We start from the raw sequence: 19,867 nt of genomic DNA on the forward strand, positions 1-19,867 counted from the left end.
GAGACTCAACAGTTCTAGGAATACAATTAAACCAGGAGGTGAAAGGCCTGTACTCTGAAAACTTAAGACATTGATAAAGCAAACTGAAGAGGACACAAATAAATGGACACATGTATATGGACTAGTTGAATCAATATTGTTCCAGTGTCCACACTACCCAAAGCAATCTACAGATTCAATACAATCCCTATCAAAAAGAGCATCAGCATTTTTCATAGAACTAGAACAAATAATCTTAAAATTTGTATGGAGCCACAAAAGACTGCGAAAAGCCAAAGAAATCTTGAGACAGAAGACTAAAGCTGGAAGTACCACGGTCCCTGATTTTTAACTATACACAAGGCCACAGTAATCAAAACAGGAGGGTATGGGCACAAAAACAGACACATAGATCAACAGAACCAGAATAGAGAGCCCAGAAATAACCCCAAACTTACGTGGTCAATTCATCTATTACAAAGGAAGCAAGAATACACAATGAGCGGAAAGACAGTTTCTTCAATCAATGGTATTGGGAAAACTTGACAGCCACATGCAAAAGAATGAAACTGGACCACTTTCTTACACCATACACAAAATAAACTCAAAGACCTAAAGGTGAGACCTGAAACCATAAAACTTCTAAAAGAAAACAGAGGCAGTAAACTCTTGGGCATCAAGCTTAGCAGTATTTTTTGGATCTGTCTCCTGAGGCAAGGGCAACAAAAGCAGAATTAAACAACTGGGACTACATCGAACTAAAAAGCTTTTGCACAGCAAAAGAGACCATCAGCAAAACGAAAAGGCGACCTACTGAATGGGAGATATTTGCAAATGATAAATCTGATATGGGGTTAATATCCAAAATATATAAAGAGCTTATACAACTCAGCACCAAGAAAACAATCGGATTAAAAAATGAGCGGAGGACTTCAAAAGACATTTTTTTCAAAGAAGACATCCAGATGGCCAACAGACACTTAAAAAGATGCTCAACATCACTGATCATCGGGGGAAAGCAAATCAAACCCACGATGAGATATCACCTCACACCTGTCAGAAGGGCTAGTATCAAAAAGACAAGAACCAACAAGTGTTGGAGGGGCTGTGGAGAAAAGGGAACCCTCGTGCACTCTGGGTGGGAGTATAAACTGGCGCTCCACTCTGGAAATCAGTACGGAGGTTCTTCAAAAAATTAAAAATAGAAATAGCGTATGATCCAGTAATTCCACTTTTGGGTATTTACCTGAAGAAAATGAAAACACTAATTTGAAAAGATATATGCATCGCAGGGCACCTGGGTAGCTCAGTCAGTTAAGCGTCTGCCTTTGGCTCAGGTCATGATCCGGGGGTCCTGGGATGGAGCCCGGCATCGGGCTCCCTGCTCAGCCGGGAGTCTGCTTCTCCCTCTGCCCCCCACCCCCCGTTCATGCGTGCTCTCTCTCTCAAATAAATTAAAAAGAAAAGAAAAGATATATGCATCCCCCTATGCTTATTGCAACTTTATTTACAGTAGCCAAATATGGAAGCAACCTAAGTGTCCATCCATATGGATAAAGATGTGGTACACACACACACGTAGAATATTACTCAGCCATAAAAAAGAATGACATCTTGGCCTTTGCAACAACATGGATGGACGTGGAGGTGTTATGCTAAGTGAAATAAGTCAGAGAAAGACAAACACCATATGATTTCAATTACATGTGGAATCTAAAAAACAAAAGAAAAAATAAAACAGAAACAGACTCATAAACACAGAGAACAAACTGGTGGTTGCCAGAGGGGAGGGGGGTGGGGGGGATGGGTGAAATAGGGGATGGGGATGAAGAAGGAAAAAAACAAGTACAAAAAGCAAAGCCCTCTGTTGACCCCATGCACCCTGGCAGACCCCATCTTCTCTTTGCTTCTTTTAACCACAAATGCCTACATGCCTATCTATTTGTGTGGACTCAAGTTTTCTCTCTGGAGCGAACTCCATCAGGCTTTTAACCCACTGTCCACTAGACATTTCTCACCATGGTCATCCCTGCCTGCTCCCCAATTCCACAGTCCCGCCCCACCGATACTAGCAGGGCACAGCCAACCTCGGGACATTACCTGGACTCCTCTTTCCCGTCCCAGAACACCACCATGTACTCCTGGCCTTGGGAGGAGAAGAAGGTGGTCTGCTTCCCGCAGGGTAGCTGGTACATGAACGTTGCAAAGGTCGGGTCCTTCATCTGGCTCACCACCGACAGGGCCAGCGGTCGCTGAGGGAAAGAGGCCACCGGAGCTGTGAGCAAGAGTCATTAACGACCAGACAGATGCCTATCCTGCCCGTGAAACCAATGGTCTTGAACAAGGGAGGAAGGACTAGGAACTGCTCAAAACAAGAGGCCAAGACAACTGCAGGGGCCAGAGTGCCTGGCAGCCTGGGTCATCACTCTCCTTAGCAACCTGAACTTAGGTGGTCAGGTTAGCTTAAACTCTGATGTTCCAACCCCCGTGCCCACGGACGTACAACCTTACGGGGAATTTTTCTCAGACCTTATTTTACTCCCAGTTCATTAAATCCGCACCCTCTAATTTGATAAATGCCTTTTAACCTTGAAACCACTGGCCTCTTCCCCCCAGACAGCTAAGCTTTAAAATGATATCATGATTCCTGCTCTCACAAGCAAACCTGCTCCCCACTACTCTAGAAAGAGATGCGTACATTCTCCCTGCTCTCGCGTGGGGACTCTACGCCATAAAGGGGTTGGGATGCTATGCTTGCCTGATGGTGTGACACAGAGGCTGGGGAGGAAAGGAGAGCTCATTTTTCCTGAGACTAACACGCATGCAAAGAAAATAAGCTGGATGTATGAGGAGCAATATCTATCTATCTCTTTCTAGAAGAGGTGAGCAGAGAAGGGTTGCCCCCTTCGTTCTAGACCCTTAGTGAGGATGGGCAAGTAGACATACACATGTACTCTGGAGATCCAGAGCCTCCACCACAGGGGCAGGAGGTGCCAGGCCCCCAGGCCCCGGGCCCTCAGGTACCTTCTCAGGCTTCGTGTCCCAGCACTCCATCATGAGGGCCTGGAGCCGATGGAACTGCACCTCCTCTGGCTGTCCCAGGACAGGGCGGATGCCCTTGGACAGCTTCTTGGCAATCTGAAGCTGGTGGTGGCCCAGTGCTGGCCGCTGTCCCGAGAGCAACTCATAGAGCACCATTCCATAGGAGAACATGTCTACCTGGGCAAAGAGGCAAGCCAAGTCAGGTCCCCTGCCTGGGCCCAGCAGCTTTCATAAGCTGGCCTTGTGATGGAGGGAGCAGAAGACACAATCGGACCAGGGATCCTGCCCAAAGGGAGACGGTCATCAATCCATCCATGAATGCATCCATCACTCCCCACCTGTCCAGACATCCAACCAACCATCTGACCATCCATTATTCTGCCTCTTTAGCCTTCTACCTTCCAGTCCTTCCCTCTTCCCTCCCTTCCCCCTTCCCCCCCTACTTTTCTTCATCTATCATCCATCTATCCATCCATGCACCCATTTGCCTACCCTTTTGCATATTTATCTATCTATACTCCCGTCCACCCATTCATCCAGCCATCCGATGATCTGTTCTTCTGTCCATATGCCTATCCATCCTCCCATACTTCCTTCTTTCCATCCATGCATCCATCCAGCCAGCCACCCATCCATCTAATAAACACACACTGAGACCTTGCTAGCCATCAGGCACTGGTTAAGGTCTCCAAGGATGCCATGCTCCTTATCCTTGAGACTCAAGAAAAGGCAGGAGAACATGGACCCTCAGCTAAATGAGCTTGGCACTAGAAGGGCAGTGTATGCAAATCATAAAGGGGGAATGTCTCCTAAATCACAGCGTGTTGACTCCTCTAATTTTAATGTCATCAAAGGGCCCAAAAAGGAGAAGTTAGTTTCGGCCTCCATGAGGGCCGAGAGGTAACGTTTTAGCAGGAGAATGGCCGACATAGACCTGAGAGTTTTCGATGTGAAGGTTCCTGTTATAATCTTAGTTTCGAGGTGCCTGGTCTGTATCACCTGCTACTTAAGAAGCTCTTATTTTTATTACTCTGATTTGCCTTTTCTATTTTGGTTAATAGCCGCAGGTGACGAGTTAACCCACACATGCTAAGGTCATTCTTTTTCTTAGAGGGATGGAGTAGGGGCAGCGGGAGAGGGAGAAAGAGAATCCTAACTCAATGGAGCTCAGTCTCGTGACCCTGAGATCATGACCTGAGCCGCAACCAAGAGTCAGATGGTTAACCGACTGAGCCACCCAGGCACCCCCACTAGGGTCATTCTCTTTCCTTTTTTATTTGAAGGTGGTCAAAAGGTACAAACTTCCAGTTATAAAATATCATGGGGACATAACGTACAGCATGGGGACTACAGGCTGTTTAGGTCATTCTTGAAGCAATTAGGCAATGACTCATCTGCAAACCACCAAATAATGAAAAATTATAGACCAGGGGAGTTTCAGGGCTGGGTGACTGGTGAACCAGGGCTAACACTAGCTGGAAGCTGGTTCCAGCTTGTCTGCCTGCCTGTATCTACTAAACAGCTTTCAGGGAAGAAGGTAAACATTCAGCTAACATCTTGGCCGAGGCTGGCCATGCAGCTGCTCGGGGAGTCCACGCTTGTCCTGTTAGAATTCACTCTCTTTTCCTGGCTTTGGCCATGCTGTCTCGGCCATCTTTGCCATTGGGGACAGCACCTACGGGCCAGGAGGCTTTGCCATCCTTATTCTGACTGCTCCGCATGAGCCCTCAGGAGGCTGGTCCACTGTCCCCATTTTATATGTCTAAATGGCAGAGCTGGGAGCCAAATGCAGACCCATTTCTGTCCTGGACTCATTGTCCACTGTGTATCACCTTGACTTTGCCTCTGAATCAAGGTTAGAGACTTCAGAGGTCGGAGACTTCACTGTTCCTGAAGCTAAGGAGAAGTTAACCTTGACATTCGTAGGTGGGCACAGACCCCTGTGCATTTCTGGTTTAAGCCAGAGCCCCCCTGGTCGAGCATGGGAGAGGGAGAGGAGAGTGCCCGGGGAAACAGAGCTCAGAAGCTGCAGATGCCACCAGGCTGACAGTGGGCCGGGCTGTGGGTACCTTCTCGTCATACACGATGCGAGGCCTGATCTCCGGGGCCTGGTAGCCGGGGGTGCCCTCCACGCCGAGGGCACCCTCATGAAATGACTGCCGTGAAATCCCGTAGTCCGACAGCTTGATGTTGATGTGCTCCTTGACGTCAAGAGACCAGACGAGAATGTTGTCCGACTTCAGGTCACAGAAGATGATGTTTTTCTTGTGCAGGTAGGCCAGGCCGGAGGCAATCTGGTAGGCTATTTTTTGGGTGAGCATGTGTCCCAGGGGCATAAAGGAAGAATCTTTGCAAAGAAGAAAAAAATACCAAACTACCATTACAACAGCGGTCTTTTCTCACCTTCTCTCTCCCCAGATACTTTATACTCTACGGACACTTCTCATCATTCCCCATGCTGGATGCCAGTGGAGATAGAGAATGACCTTCTGAAATAAAACCGTATTTAGGAGAGAGATGCTTATTGTTATAGCTTCATTCATGGTATTCCATGCCCGGAATTGTTGGTGTTTTTACTAAAAGGGCAAGGATTCAAAATTCATCGCAGGCCAAGTTTGCTCTACTGTCAAGCGGTGGGTTGTGGGGATAAGAGCTTCATTAAAAAAAAAGTTCTCTTCCGTTGAGGGAGAAACGATTTGAGTTTAATGCGTTTCTTCTGCCTGAGTCAAGAGACTGCTACCCCTCTCCTTCTGTCAGCTCTTTGCAAGTTAGTTCCCTATTCATTTCCTGAGGAAAATTATTTTAAAATTTCATTAAAAATTAAGATAAAACCAACCCCAGGGTCTCAGAGTTTGAACGATGGTGGACACGCGTTGTGCGTTCCGGGGAAAGGAGAGCTTTACGTGGCCGGTGGGCTTGTGGGCACGAGGCTACTGCTCAGGCCCCCTTGGGCTGCCTCATTTGAGACCCTCAACTGCCCCCCTCAGTGGGACTATTACCATCCTCCTTTTACAGGCCAGTAAACGAGGTACTGATTTACGGGATTATGGCAGAGAACCAGGACTTGGAACGCGGTCCCGTCTGACTCTAAACCATAAGCTCTTCCAGCCTTGCCAACACCACCGTTCAGGGTGTAGACCTGGTGAAGTGCCTTTCTTCGCCCACAGGGAGTTGGCCAGGGGAGCCGTGGGGCAGGTGTGCTCTGCTCCAGTCGGCCAGGCCAGGCAGGAGGAGGGAAGCCCCAGGGATCCCACTTCCCTGGGGCCTCTGCTGCCGGCCATGGGCTCTCTGGCCTCCCAGGGCCTGTATCTGGCGGGGCCGGGCCCCGGGCCATCCCTTTGGAATGTTCTCGGCGCGACTGGTACCTTTGGCATTCTCAGACAGCACAGTGTTGAGGCTGCCCAGAGGGGCGAGCTCCAGGGCGAAGCAGAGAGGGTGGATGCTGATGCCTATGAGCGACACGATGCAGGGGTGCTGTAGGGCGTGCAGCATGCTGGCCTCCTGCCGGAACTCCGAGAAGTTCTTCATGGCGTCCGTGGCCCGCAGGTGCCTCAGCATGGTGTCTGCAGGGAGAGCGTGGCCATCAGTGCTGCCCAGGGACCCTCTCTAGGGCCACTCGGGTGGGGGTCCTGCCACATGCAGAGCTGCCCCACGGGGACCCGAGGGGCTGCGGGGCAGCCGCATTGAAGCCTATTCCAGTTCTGCAGCCCTGAGTGTCACCCAGAGCCTGGCTCAAGCGGCAGGACTGGAAGGTGACCAGGCCCCGGCTGCCACGGGGATGCTGAGGACATGCTCACCCGACTCCCCGCCGGTAGCCAAGAAAGAACCAGCACTCTCTCCTCAGCCAGAGAGAAACCTGGGGCCACCACGGGCCTGTGACACATCATCTCAGGTCAGAGGAGCAAGGTCTGTTGGCAGGAGGGGGCAATTTCCAGTCTGCGCTGTAACCCCTGCAAGGTGGCGGCCCGAGGCCCCCACCCCCTCGCAAAGGGCCTCTCCTGCCAAGTCAGTGGGGGCAGGACACCACCCACCGGTCTGTGGCTGGCCCTGAGGTCACCAAGCGGGGTCCACCAGGCCCTGCTTGTCCTCTTGCATCCCAATCTATTCCTCCCCTACGTTCAGGTCTTCAAATCAGGGATTTGTGGACACGGAGGTTTAAACAGCATGAAAAAAAGACCCTTGGCAGTTAAAATGCATCAGTTATGCCAGATCTGTGTGTAGGCCAGCCAAATTTGTTTTTTGAGTAGAAAACTTGTTTTTCACATTGGCTCTTCAACCCATTATGCATTTATTTTTTGACTATGGCGTGAAGTCTGACCCAAGGGTCTGCCTCAATTAGCGACCGGTCCGCCTCTCCGCTCTAAGTCACGAGGTCACCCCTGCTATGTACCAGCTTCCCCCACACACGCACGGCTGTGTCTGCGCCCCAGCGGGCCTGGCCGAGCCCCGGAGCACACTGCCTTCATGTCTGCAGGGGTGTAAGTCATGACATCTGCTGGGCAGACCTCTTGCCTTTGCCTCCCTCTGTAGGACTGTCCCAGCTGTTCTTGGGATGTTGTCACTTTATACGCATTTAGAATCAGTGAGTGAGATCTGTCTCTCTCTCTCTCACACACAGGCACGCACAGCCTCGCTAGGATTTAAATGAGAACTCAACTGAACGGTACATATTCACTATCCCTCCACACCTTACAGTTTAATTGCTGCATTCTGGCAACGAGTCTTTGCCATACACGAGAACGCTGCTGAATTCTGAGGCTGAGCTCACGTCTGGCACCTCCGTGAAACTTTTACTGGCTCTCATATTTGTCAGTAGATTCTCTCGGATTTTTCTGTGCAGGAAGTCATTCTCTTCATATAGTAACAATTTGTCTCTTCCTTTCTGATCTGCTTTCTCTACCTCGCTCTATGGTCCTGATTTTTCTACCAAGAGTGTAAACGACCTTAATGATCATAAGGATGAACATGCTAAGCCAGGGGGTAGTGAGAAGTGTGATATTCAGCCGGCTGGGAGTGAGGGAGCCGCCCAGTACCCGCACTGGCTGGGTGTGGAGCCTTGATGGGTTGTTCTAGGTAGATAGCAGCTCTGAGCTGTGTTTGGTGTGCAAGAGGGTGTCTCCTTCCTCCTTCGTGTGGGTGGCAGAGAAGGAGGGCGCATGCTGGCTTCCCCATCCGTTCACCTGGACTGCCACCTTCCTTCCTTCAGTGGTGATGGCTGAGAGGGGTCCTGCGGGGTAAGGGGTCCACCTGACGTCTGAGTGTGTACCCACCATTTGCCAGGCCTGTGACGGCCACGAAGCAGATGGAAATTGTAGGGATGGCCCGTGCTCTTGGGGGCTCGCATCTAGACAAGAAAATAATCTCCCCAAACAATTTCCAAGCTTTGCTCAGCTCAGCCTGACGTTTAGGCCTATCCTACATCCTGCCAGGAACAAGGCAGGTCGGCTGCCCAGGGCCCTCCGCTAGCCTCGTCCCCCCTCCTCTCCTCTTCCAGTCTCCCCAAGTCTTCCGTGGGAGCACGTGTCTGAAAAGAAACAACACGGGGCCCTGTTTACCCGCTGGGGCGTTGGCCAAGTTCTTGAATTTCTTGATCTGGAACCGTTTCACCGCCACAGGCTGGCCTTGGTACCGGGCCCGGTAGATGATGGTGCCGCTTCCGCCCTGGCCCAGGACGCTGCTCTCGTCCTCGCTGTGCTCCAGCTTGCTGTTTTCCAGGAAGAGCCTGCCAGAAACACAGCACACGGGTCAGACCTCCCTAACCGGTCCCTTACCGCTCCCTGGAGAGGCTGGTGATGGGTGGATGTGAGGACACCCTTGGTCATTTCTTCCACTGCAGGGAGTCATAGTTCAAAGCCACCCGTGGGGTCAGACAGATCCAGGATAACCCATGGCTGTAGGCAGGTTATGTGGCCTCAACAAGCCTGGGTTTCCTCCGTAAAGTGGGCTCATAATGCAAACTGCCTCGTAGGCATGCATGGTGGCTAGCACCGGGGGAAGCCAGGCCAAGTGGCCCTCATAGACAGAAAACTCTTTTGGATGTTTTCTTCCCAAAGATTCCGTGCTTTGAGAGCTAGCATCCATCAGACAAGCTGCATTTATTTACTGCTAGGTTGGTCATTTCCTTATTTCTTTTTATTACGCGAGGAATGATGTAAGCGGCCGCGGAGGCCTTCTGACCGGCATGAGCCGTGTGTGCACAGTCGATGGCTAGGATTCCACCCAAGGGCAGGGAGTTTAGACCTCCCTGGTCTGTGTGTTCTAATCCTAGGTAAAGGGGAGATTTCTTTTGGGCTCTTGGAAAGACCATAAGTCACTCCTGGGAGGGAGGGAGCGAGAAGGGGATGATAGGAGGCAGGGAGGGAGGGGCGGGCAGCCCAGAGGCCCTCCCACTTCAGGACCTCCCCCTGCTCTGCTGAGTCTCTCTGGGTCCCTCACCAGCTGCCTATGAGGTGCCTCCACTGGAGCCCTCCTGGCCCCATAGGCTGACCCCACCAGGCAGTTATTTTCCATGCCTTCCAGGAACAGATTCTGCAGCTGCTCAGCCTTTGCCCAGCTCAACGTCATGCTTTGCACTCCCCTGGAGCCCTTGGTGGTGCTGCAGAGGAGCTGGGCTCTTCTCCAAGTGCCCTCCCCTCAAACCACCTGCTTGGGCAGTGTGGGCCCTTGGGAGCCTCCCCAATGGGCACGGGGAGCAGCAGGAATGCTGGGGATCCCTCAGGCCATTCTGTTAGGACTCCTGTAAACTCGGGGCCACAGGACAGGGCTCCCTGGATACTTGGTAACTCCCGCAACCCTGACCCACCAAAACTCCTGGAGCGTGATGCTTTAGGGCCCCAGCTGGGCCCCAGCTCAAGTTTCCAGGGACCCTCTGCTGGGCTGGGAATCCTGTCCACATTGTCAGGCTTTTCAACTACCGGCCAAGTACCTTCAGTGAAGAACCATGCTATGGCCTGCCATTCGATCCAAACCAATCTGGCTTTCCCGATTTCATACAGGAGATGCCACAGCCCAGATTTAGTCGGGGCATAAAACCCAACAAGGTTCAGCAAATAAATGAAAATCCTAACATTTGACGATGCCTCATTGGGCCCCCCTCCCCCAAAAATCTGATTCATGCATCTACACAACTCGGCACGTGGTCTCCGAGAAACGATAGCCCTCACGTTAGAGTTCTAGGAATAAAGGGAGCTCATTTTGCAGAAGAGCGGTGTTTAATTATCACTTTGACCAGCGAGGTAACTGGGGTGACTAGAAAGGGCTCTGGGGGGACACCATCCAATGTAGGAAGCAATTTCTTAATTTGATAGACCGACCCCAATCCTGCAATATCTCAGAGGACTCCACATGGATTCTTTGGGATGGGGGGCAATTTGGAAAAATGAGAATATAAATATTCTTACTACCACCCCCCAAAAGTTTACTTTTCTTTAAAGAAGCCAGAGATAGCAATCCTTTGACTAAGACAACAACAGGACTTCATAACTCCAAAACAGTTGGTAACTGCCAATGTCAAATTATCTCCGGGGACACTGAGTCATAGCTTCTGGTTTCCATGACTATAGAACCGTCCATCTTTTCCCCAGCACTCGGATTTTGTGACCATTTCCTGTTGGGTGGGACCACAAAGCATTCTCTATTTCTCCAGCATTCTCTCCCCAGTCATTATCTGAGGTCAGAGGTTGACTCGCTGCAAGAACAGATGTAGGGGATCCAAATGCCCACCCTGAGGGCAGCAGGTAGGAATCAGCATTTGCCAAGAGAGGAAAATGAGGCTGTAGGCCTGGGAGCGCCCCCTTCTCGAACACGAGGAGAATCCGCCTTCTCGTCCTTGAGCCGGCAGGAAAGTAGGAATCAGAGGAGGGGCACGGTGGCCTACCTGGCTGGGAAGTCAGTCATGAACAGCTCGGGAACCAGCTCCTGGAGAGGCACGGGGAGGTCGGGGTGTCTGGGGCAGAAGATGAAGTCCTGCTCAATGGCTGTGAGCACGCAGTCTTCCATGTCGAAGTACTGCACGCCCTCTGCTTTCTCATTCGGGTCCGTGTGCTGGGCCCAGGAGGTCTCGCACACGGGGCAGGGAACATACTGCTCCATGAGCGGGGTCCCGTCGCTCTCTGTGGCCGTCAGGGCTAAATGGGGACAGAGCAGGAGATAGTTTACATGAAGGCGGCCGCAGGTGGGTCCCTGAGCAGCACCCAGGCGGGGTGGGCTTTTCATAGGAGGGGGTCTGGGTGCTCCTGCCTGGACCCTAGGGAGTGGCTGAACCATGACTGTATCCTTGGGTTCTTTTTTTGGAGAGCAAGATCCTGAAAGCCCAGCACCGGGAAAGGTCAGGGATGCACTGGACAGCCGGTGGGTGGTCTAGATCCTCAGCGGGCTGGCTGAGGAGGGGCTGAGAGGTTGGGGATCCCTCCTGCACAGCTGGGCCCCGGCAGGATGCTGCGGGCTGCGTCTGAGCTATGCCATGCTCCAGAAACTGAACCACAACCAATAAGGAGCTATTCTTAAAATTAGAAACATAAGGCTTGCAATTACTACGATCTCTCCTAGAAGAGCAAGGCAGGGGGGAGAAATGAGTACAAATTATAAGATAGACAGAACCTAGTCATTTTACCTGTGTTCCCCGGGGCAAGAGGCACACAGCTTTTCCACACACTCTGAAAGGAGGTGCAAAGAAGTAGCCTCCAAGGCACCTCAGGGTGAGCTGATGGCCTGCCTTGTGCAGGGTAGGAGGGGTCTCCTGGAACCTTCTGGGCGCATCTGCTATCTGCAGGCCCGTGTGTCACACATCTTGCCAGTTGCCATCCTGAGCAGCCCTGTCTCAGGTGATGATCGAATGCCTCCCCCCACCAAGCTGTCAAATCTCCCCAGCACCTGCTGTGGGGCTCACTGGTTGGCGGGGCGTCACAAAAGCCCAGGGAGGCTCATATGGGTCTAGAGGCTTCCTTGGATGACCAAACATACCCAAACTGCCACAAGTCACACACCAAACTGCCTTCTCTTGGGCCCCTTTCTTTCTTTCATTTTTAAAAAAAGATTTATTTATATATCTGAGAGAGAGAGAGAGAGAGAATCCCAAGCAGACTTCCTGCTGAGCACGGAGGCCGACACACAGGGCTCTATCCCAGAACCCCGAGATCATGACCTAAGCAGAAACCAAGAGTAGGATGCTTAACTGACTGAGCCACCCAAGTGTCCCTGTTGGCCCCTTTCTAAGCGTTTTTCCTTATAGGTCAGCTTTCCCATCAGCCCTGGAAGGCCCCCAGGCCCCGGTGTCCAGACCATGCGTCCGGAACACGGCCTGCCATGCTCCTTAAGCATCTCCTCTGACGCTGTCCTGGGACACAGTGATGTGGCAGGAGAGACGCCAGCTCAGGGAGGTGAGGGCGCTGGCCAAGCAGGTCTTGGAGTCCAAACCCATTCTCTGCTCTCTCAGCCGCCAGCCTTCAGAGGCTGAGGGCTCATGGGGAAGAGGCTGCCTGGTCTGCCCCTCACAGCCTCCTCCCTGCAGAACACTCCACGGGTTTGTTCCCACTCTGGTAGCAAAACAGAGGGCCTCAAAAGCTTCACTCCAAAAAGTGTTTTTTTGGGTGGACTGTCAATGAAGAAGCTGATCAAAGGGCCATGTGGGTGGTTGGTCACCTCTGGGATTTGGGGGTGGGGGCAGGCAGGAAAGGAAAATGGGGGTCCTTGACAGGTGTGGCTCCCTTGCCTTCCCACCCCGCCCATGGAGTCCCCTCAGATTTCAGCACTGTCCTCACTGTGTAAACAAGACCTGTGAGAAACTCACACTGAGGGTCTTCCTGGACCACGTGGGGCACCCAGGGCTTGTCTGTCTTCCCACACACTGTGGGCAGCCCCGAGGCTAAGGCCTGCACACATCCTGTGGGGTCTGGGCCCATGTATTCCCCGTAGTGCCCAAACCCAGGTCACAGCCGGATGCCCCCAGGGATCGGGATTCTGCCAAAGGGCCAGTAGGACCTCTCTGGTTTCTGTGCGCTGAATCCCAGTGAGACTTCTGCTCCCAAAATAATGAGCCCCGCCCTAATTCGTAAAGAAATGTTAACATGACCAAAGACTTGGTTCAAGAACGTTCTCTTACCGGGAAACCACTGATCAATCAGGGAGTTGACATGGTCTGTGATAAAAGCCATGGCAGAGAAGTCCCTCATTTCTGACTGGCAAATGATTTTTATTCCTCCGCTTTTTTTCTTTTTCCAGTTCACATCTGAGGATTCCACACTGCAACCCAGAAACGAAGAGCCCACTGTGATCCGGCCTTGGAGGGCCCCGGAATGATCTCCTTGCCTCCAGGCTGAGACCCAAGCCCCAGGGACCACCCCACCCCCACCCTTACCCCAGGACCCTGTGCCCAGGCAGGACGGTGAGGGGGACCCCTGTGTTTGTGTACTTGTGTGTGTGACCCTGCCTTGTCCTCCCACCACTTCCCAGCCCTGTGATGCGGACATCACGGGGACTTTGCAGTAAGGGATGCTCAGGCAGGGATCGACCCCTAGGTGTGACCTCAGGGAAGGTTCTTGCCTTCTCTGAACTACAAGATTCTCATTTGCCAGGTGGCAGCTGTGAGCTTTAAGTGGGTACATCTATATGAAAGTACCAGGCACCAAGAACGGCTCAAGTCAGGCCCTCAAAAGAAGATCCTTTCCCCTTCTCCTTCTCTTCTCATGGAGCTGAAGAATATTTTGAAAAATTCAATGTAAATACGAAATAATCCTTTGTGTTTATTAAAGCCGATTAGAAGTCACTTATTAAACCTCTTGAGCTGTCTTTCTCTTTCTCAAAAAAGGAAAGAAACCAGGAAAAGGGAGCTAAGTTATGGATCTTGTTATGTCACGTGGAGGATCCATGGTGTCACCTGGGCCATCATCATTTAGGACACGGGACAGGGCCAGATGGCAGCAAGGCCCCTGTAGGTGTCACCTAAGTGACCACGGAGGTGCCAGAGGCTTTCACCCGGAGCTCAGTGGCCGCCCACTTCCCTCAAGTCCTGGGCTGTGGTCACCATACCCTCCCTCATCTCTCCTGTCCTGCCAGGGGAGAGGAGGAGCGGGGAGGAGATGAGGGAGCTCGACATTTGCAGGGGAGGGTCTCCTATTTCTAGCAGGCTGCCGTGATAAGCCACTCTTGGTAGAACTCTGGACACGAAGTGGACGGTCTTCCGGAGGAGGCCGCCACGCGGGCTGTTCCCACAGCACCATGGTGACCCCATCAGGTGCATTCCCGAGTATTCCTACCTGAGGTAGCCCCCATCAAAAGTGACCAGGAGCCCTTCCTGCCAGTAGATGGTCTGATTTCTTTTCACTCTGAATGTGCTGCAGCGATTTCTCTGGCTTCCTGTAAAACTATAAATGGTGACTTTCCTGTGTCTGCTTTTAGTATTCTTCCTGTTTTCAAAAAGCTGAAAGACAGAGAAAAGACCCTGCTTAAGTATTCTAGCCTCCTCGCTGGCCCCGGGCAGAGCTATGAAGAGGCTGGCCTGGCCCCGTCGTGATAAATGACCCCTGTCTTTCCCAGCCCCTCCTCCCGCACCACGCATCCTGCTGCCAAATTAAACACTGCATTATCTGGAAGGATCCCCACGACACCCTGGGAGCACATTTTTCCCAAAGGATTGATACTAGGCTCTTCTTTTTCAAACCTTTTCCCTCCCTGATTTGACAAGCAAAAATTCACGTTAGAAAATGTAGAAATTACAGAAAAATGTACAAAAAACCCCGAAACAACTTAACACTAAGCAGAGAGACTTTGGTAACTTTTATTCCAGGATTTTTTTTTTTTTCTGTCTATGTATACATTTGGAAAACAGCTGAAGCCATATTTTCTATTTCTAAATATCTAAATTTCTCATTTTGGATGGTTTTAAAAACTTCACTGTTCTTATGCCACTAAAAACTCATATAAAAGCCATTTTTCTAAAGCTCAATATTTTGTGAAATACAGTGACTTCCCAATCAGATCATTCATTTCTTTGAATATTTAGGTTGTTCCAATCGTTCGCTCCCTCAAATGGGCCAATGAACCATGAAAAGTCACAAAGTGTTCTCTGATTTCGAATGATTTCCTTTGCTCACGTTTTTAGCAGTAGGATTATTGCGTCAAAGGGTCCGAACTTTTTTAGGATCTGGATATGGACCGAGGAACCGCTTTTGAAACAATTAGACCATATATGCACTGACCACAGTATGTGAACACGTGAAGCTCCTGGGGCCGGCAATGTGGCTTTAGTCTGCTGATTTGAGAGGTGCGAAGTGGGCAGCATCTCATCTGTTGCTTGAATTTGTATGCGTTTGATTACTCCTGAAACTGAACTCCCTCTCCTCATCTGAATTTCAATGGGACTTTTCCTCCCATTCGGAGGGAGGGATGCTGCCTGGAAGGGCGCCTGCCTCCACGCCCAGCTGGGCCCCCCACCCCCCACACGGAGCCCACTTGGGAGCTCAGGCCTCACACGATGACAACCCTGTGTTCTGTGACCTCCCACTTAGAACGCGGCAGGAGGACAGTTCAAAGGGAGGGCAGAGTGACCGAATCAGAACTGTAGACCGGCCAGCTCCCGTACCCACTCTTCCCATCATCAGTGGGCCCCCCAAGCCTTGCAAACAAGTCCCCCCACCCCAGCATGGGCCACAGCAGTTAGATTTTCAGACTCTCATTTTTGTTTGTTTTTTTTTTTAAACATTTCAGTAAAATGGGAAGATCAAAGAATATCTTTATCTAGCCACGGGGTTGTTAATTCCATAAGGGCCTTTTCATTAGAATGTGGCAAAAATAAACCCATGCTGAATTTAACATCAATTATTCAACAGTCCAAGTTTACGCCAGGGGTGCTAATATTGTAGAGTGGGTCAGAATCCCCCGGAAGGTTTGTGAAAAACAGAGCGCTGGGCTCCATCCTGGAGTTTCTGACATAGTGGGTGTGGGGTGGGCCCACGGATTTGCATTTCTAACAAGTTCCCAGGTAAGGCTGCTTCTGCTGGTCCAGGAATCCCACTTTGAGAAACACCACTCCAGCCAAATACTATTTTCATGTTACTGTTTTGCATGAAATTAACATTGACAGCCAGGACTCCTTTCAACCCCCCAGGTGAACCCACAGAAAGGAACTCCTGGGGTCAGGTCTTCATTGCTTCCAGACCAAGTTAAAGATCTACACCTGCGGTTCTCGAGCTTGACTGGACAGTGAAATCACCTGGCAAGCTCTAAAAACTCCCAACGCCTGGGTGCCGCCCCCAGAAATCCTAATTTAGGTAGCCTGGGCTCTGCCCATGTCTGTTAGAAGCTCCCCAGGGGAGTCTGGTGCACCGCCCGAGTGGCAAAACCACGGTTCTCCATGTGTGGTCTCTAAACACGTGGCATCACCGGGGACAGTGGTTAGATACGAAAAATGCTGGGTCCCAGTCCAAACCCACTGCATCGGAACCTCTGAGGGGGCCCAGCCATTTCTGTTCTAACAAGCCTTCCAGGGGATTTCTGGTGTGGATTGCTTTACAACCACGGCTCCTAAAACGCGTATTCGGAACCAGCTAGGTGCTGGTTTGGTATTCACAGGATGGCGCAAAGGGGTCTGCCGGCCGACAGAAGAGAAGGCAGCTATGCTCATGCCGGCCTCCGGGGCCTAAGGCAGCAGCTTTGCTGCAGGAAAAGGGGTTTCGGTCAAGATCTTCCAGCAAAGGGCCTCTCCTCGTGAGGGCACGACTCCAGGTGCCCTGAGCACGCACCGCCCCCCCACACCCAAGCAGAAACTGCGGCTACCTGCAGGTCCATCTCCGCCAGGCTGATCAGCATCCGTGCTATAAACCTTTGCCAGAAGCCGACAGGAACAAAACTCATCTTAAACACTCTCTGAATGGTGTTGGCCTTGGGGTGCCGCATTCCGTGAGTGTCCAGGCCGGGTTTGGATGGAAGGAGGTGTGGCAGAAGGTAGCTGGAACACATCAATGGGGACAGGTAAACAGTGCCGCCTGGCCTGGGCCCACTGCCCCCGGTGCCTTCCCCCTCCTCCGCAGGGCCTTTGGAATTCTACTTTTATGTATTTATTTATTTCTTTAAAGATTTTATTTATTTGACAGAGTGAGAGAGCGGGATCACAAGTAGGCAGAGTGGCAGGCAGAGGGAGAGGGAGAAGCAGACTCCCTACTGAGCAGGGAGCCCGATGCCAGACTTGATCCCCGGACCCTGAGCTGAAGGCAGACATTTAACTGACTGAACCACCCAGGCGCCCCTGGAATTCTACTTTTAGAAAGACAGAGTAGTTTCTGTGTTTGAGAATAAATGCTCCAAGAGGAAACGAAGATGGGGACAGCAAAGATACCTCTCAAGGAAGGCCTCTAGGACAGCGACTAGAATATGCTAAAGGAAGACATGAAAACGTCTGTGGTCATAAACACATCAGACATAGTAAATCTCGGTTCGCTCTCTGTGATTGGGGCTGTGACCGGGGAGTCGCTTAAAAGTAACTTTGGTTGGGGAAGGAAACGCAAATACAGCTGTAGGGTTCCGAACACCAGGAGTCATGTTTCTGGCCTTCGAAGCGATTTATTGTTCTTGGACGGTTGAGACAACCCCATCGCCTTAAAAGTCAGAATGAGGCTGTTTGTGCACGGAGGGATGTTTTATGAGGGCGCTCTTGCTCATCCTAAAAGTGCTGAGTCACCGAGTCAACTGAGAGCAGCCGAAGCTGAGGAGGCCCCTCCAAGAGTGCGCCTGAAAATCAGCATCTTCTGTGTGCATGGAGCTGCCGGGCAGGCACAGGGCAGCTCTCCGGTGGGCCCTTTTCTGAACAAAGGCCGTGGCTTCAGCTCCCCTGAGGCTTTTAAAATACATCAGTTTAGCTCCAATAAAATGTCTTTAGAACGTTCTGGAAGAGACCCCTGAAAATATCGTAGAAGCGTCCATCCCGGCTCTGTGTCTTCAGCACACGGTGTAACCTTGTGCAGATCCTGCTTCCTGACATGGGAAGAGAAAGGACTCCCACAGGGTTGGTGGAGGGGAGGCCCCGAGGGGGCAGGCCAGTGAAGTTTTAGGTCCTTTTCAGCCACTTCAGATCTGGGGTAAGAGGAACTTCTCAATCACCCCAGCTAGAGGGTCCTCCTTCCACCCCAGGCCTTTACCCAGGGCTGATTTATTCCTTCATGTTCTGCAAAGTCCTTGTTAACTATGTGTTCCGTGTCCCTCCCCGATCTGGAGGCCCTCGTCAGTGCCTTGCAGTGATTTTTTCGGCTTCTTCTGCCCACACCACACTCAGCTTGGAGCTTACACTGGCCAGGTCCTGCAGCTTCCCGCTCTCCTTGTAGGTGCTGAGTGAGGGGAGGGAGCGGGCTCTGCGCCCAGGTGCCCCAGCAGGCTGCTCAGTGCACACACAGCAGGTGCTCAATACTACAGAGGTAGAGCCCGCTCCGAAGCCCGCCGGGGAAAGGAGGAGATTCAAACTGACTGGCAACAGAAGCTCTTCTCAAGACCACTGACACTTGCTAACCTGCTGGAAAGCAATCACTCGTGGCGAAAGGCTGAACCAGGGGGATGACCAGAGAGTCAGCAAGATGGGGATTAAAGAGGTGCATTCTTCCCGGGTCTGCTGAACAAAACCTGGGGTGGGGGGCACCTCGTCTATACCGAGGAGCTGGCTCATGCTACACCACCTCGACTGTCTCAGTGGGGTAGGAGTGCTCAGAGATGCTGAGCAGCTTTGTTAGCCAAATACAAGTTCATGTGCAAGGAGATGGAACTTGCCCAGGGCACAAAGGAACCATTATGCCCGTGCTGAAATGGAAAATGCCCTGACATTCGCGACATCGTATGGAACCAGATGTGAATGACTTTGAGTACTTAACACAAAGGAAGAGTAATAATAATAATGCTGATAACACCTGATATCTTTGGGGCTTTTTTTTTTTTTTAAGATTTATTTCAGAGAGAGAGAACAAGCGTGCACGTGTGGGCGCACAAGCAGGGGGATGGGCAGAGGGAGAGGGAGAGAGAGAATCTCAAGCAGACCCTGTGCTGAGCGAGAAGCCCGAAGCGGGGCTTGATCTCAAGACCCTGAGATCATGACCTGAGCTGCAATCAAGAGTCGGACGCTTAACCGACTGAGCCATCCAGGTGCCCCATCTTTGGAGCTTTTAAGTGCAAGAGACACTTTTCATACTTTACATGTATTATCTGATTTAATCCTCACAATAATTATAATACTAGTCAGTAACAGTATTGTTCCCATTGTACGGATGAGACAAGAAAGGCAGCTGGGATTCATACTCAGGCATTCTGGCTCTGTGGTCTCACCCGCTGTACTATAAGCCTCCCAGAAGACTCGGCCGTGACCTGGCTGATTTCATGGTTCAACTGGTCATACGTGTGTGTATTATAACCGGCTTGCTTTTACTGAGTGCTGGTAACCCCTCATTCCTCTACCCTGTCAATAAAATAACTGGAAAATTGTCCCATTTTGGCAATGCGGTCAACTCAGAGGCTGCCTCACTTTCCATGGACCAAAGTCAAGGATACCCCTAGGTCATGGTATGAGGGATCATGCAGACTTTCAATCCCTCTTTGGGGTTTCTCCTTTTAGGACTCACTCATGGCTCCCAGGGGGCTGGAGTGACAAGAAGCCCTCTCCCATAGTTACAAGATCTAGCAGAAATCTGGGTGGTGCCTCTGGCACAGTGGCCCAGGTCTGGCTCCCAGGAGGCCCAGTCTCTGCACGTGGAGTCTCTGGGCTGGCCATACAGGGTCCGGGCCAGCTTCCCAGAAGTCTCCAGTGGGCATGCCCCAGAGCTCTAGGACTGGGGGCGGGTGGTGACACGGTCTATGGTAGGTGCATGGAAAAGGTCTG

The 19,867-nt window shown here is 51.4% G+C and overlaps 1 protein-coding gene across 2 annotated transcripts in view; it reads right to left on the reverse strand.

The window, feature by feature from the left end:
• The window catches only part of LRRK1 (leucine rich repeat kinase 1), a 79,242-nt gene that overhangs the window by 10,779 nt on the left and 48,596 nt on the right, over nt 1-19,867 (reverse strand). For both annotated transcript variants that reach the window (XM_081831534.1, XM_081831536.1), the window contains 9 exons: nt 16,792-16,964; nt 14,274-14,437; nt 13,121-13,260; nt 10,898-11,147; nt 8,577-8,743; nt 6,387-6,584; nt 5,091-5,368; nt 3,004-3,198; nt 2,080-2,231 (listed from right to left, as the gene is read on the reverse strand). In XM_081831534.1, coding sequence (XP_081687660.1) covers nt 2,080-2,231; nt 3,004-3,198; nt 5,091-5,368; nt 6,387-6,584; nt 8,577-8,743; nt 10,898-11,147; nt 13,121-13,260; nt 14,274-14,437; nt 16,792-16,964 — 1,717 coding nt within the window. The remainder of the gene's footprint in view (nt 1-2,079; nt 2,232-3,003; nt 3,199-5,090; nt 5,369-6,386; nt 6,585-8,576; nt 8,744-10,897; nt 11,148-13,120; nt 13,261-14,273; nt 14,438-16,791; nt 16,965-19,867) is intronic.

The sequence above is a fragment of the Leptonychotes weddellii genome, chromosome 9 (assembly GCF_054177405.1).
Source record: "Leptonychotes weddellii isolate Sample4059 chromosome 9, ASM5417740v2, whole genome shotgun sequence".
Classification (NCBI taxonomy): Eukaryota; Metazoa; Chordata; class Mammalia; order Carnivora; family Phocidae; genus Leptonychotes; species Leptonychotes weddellii.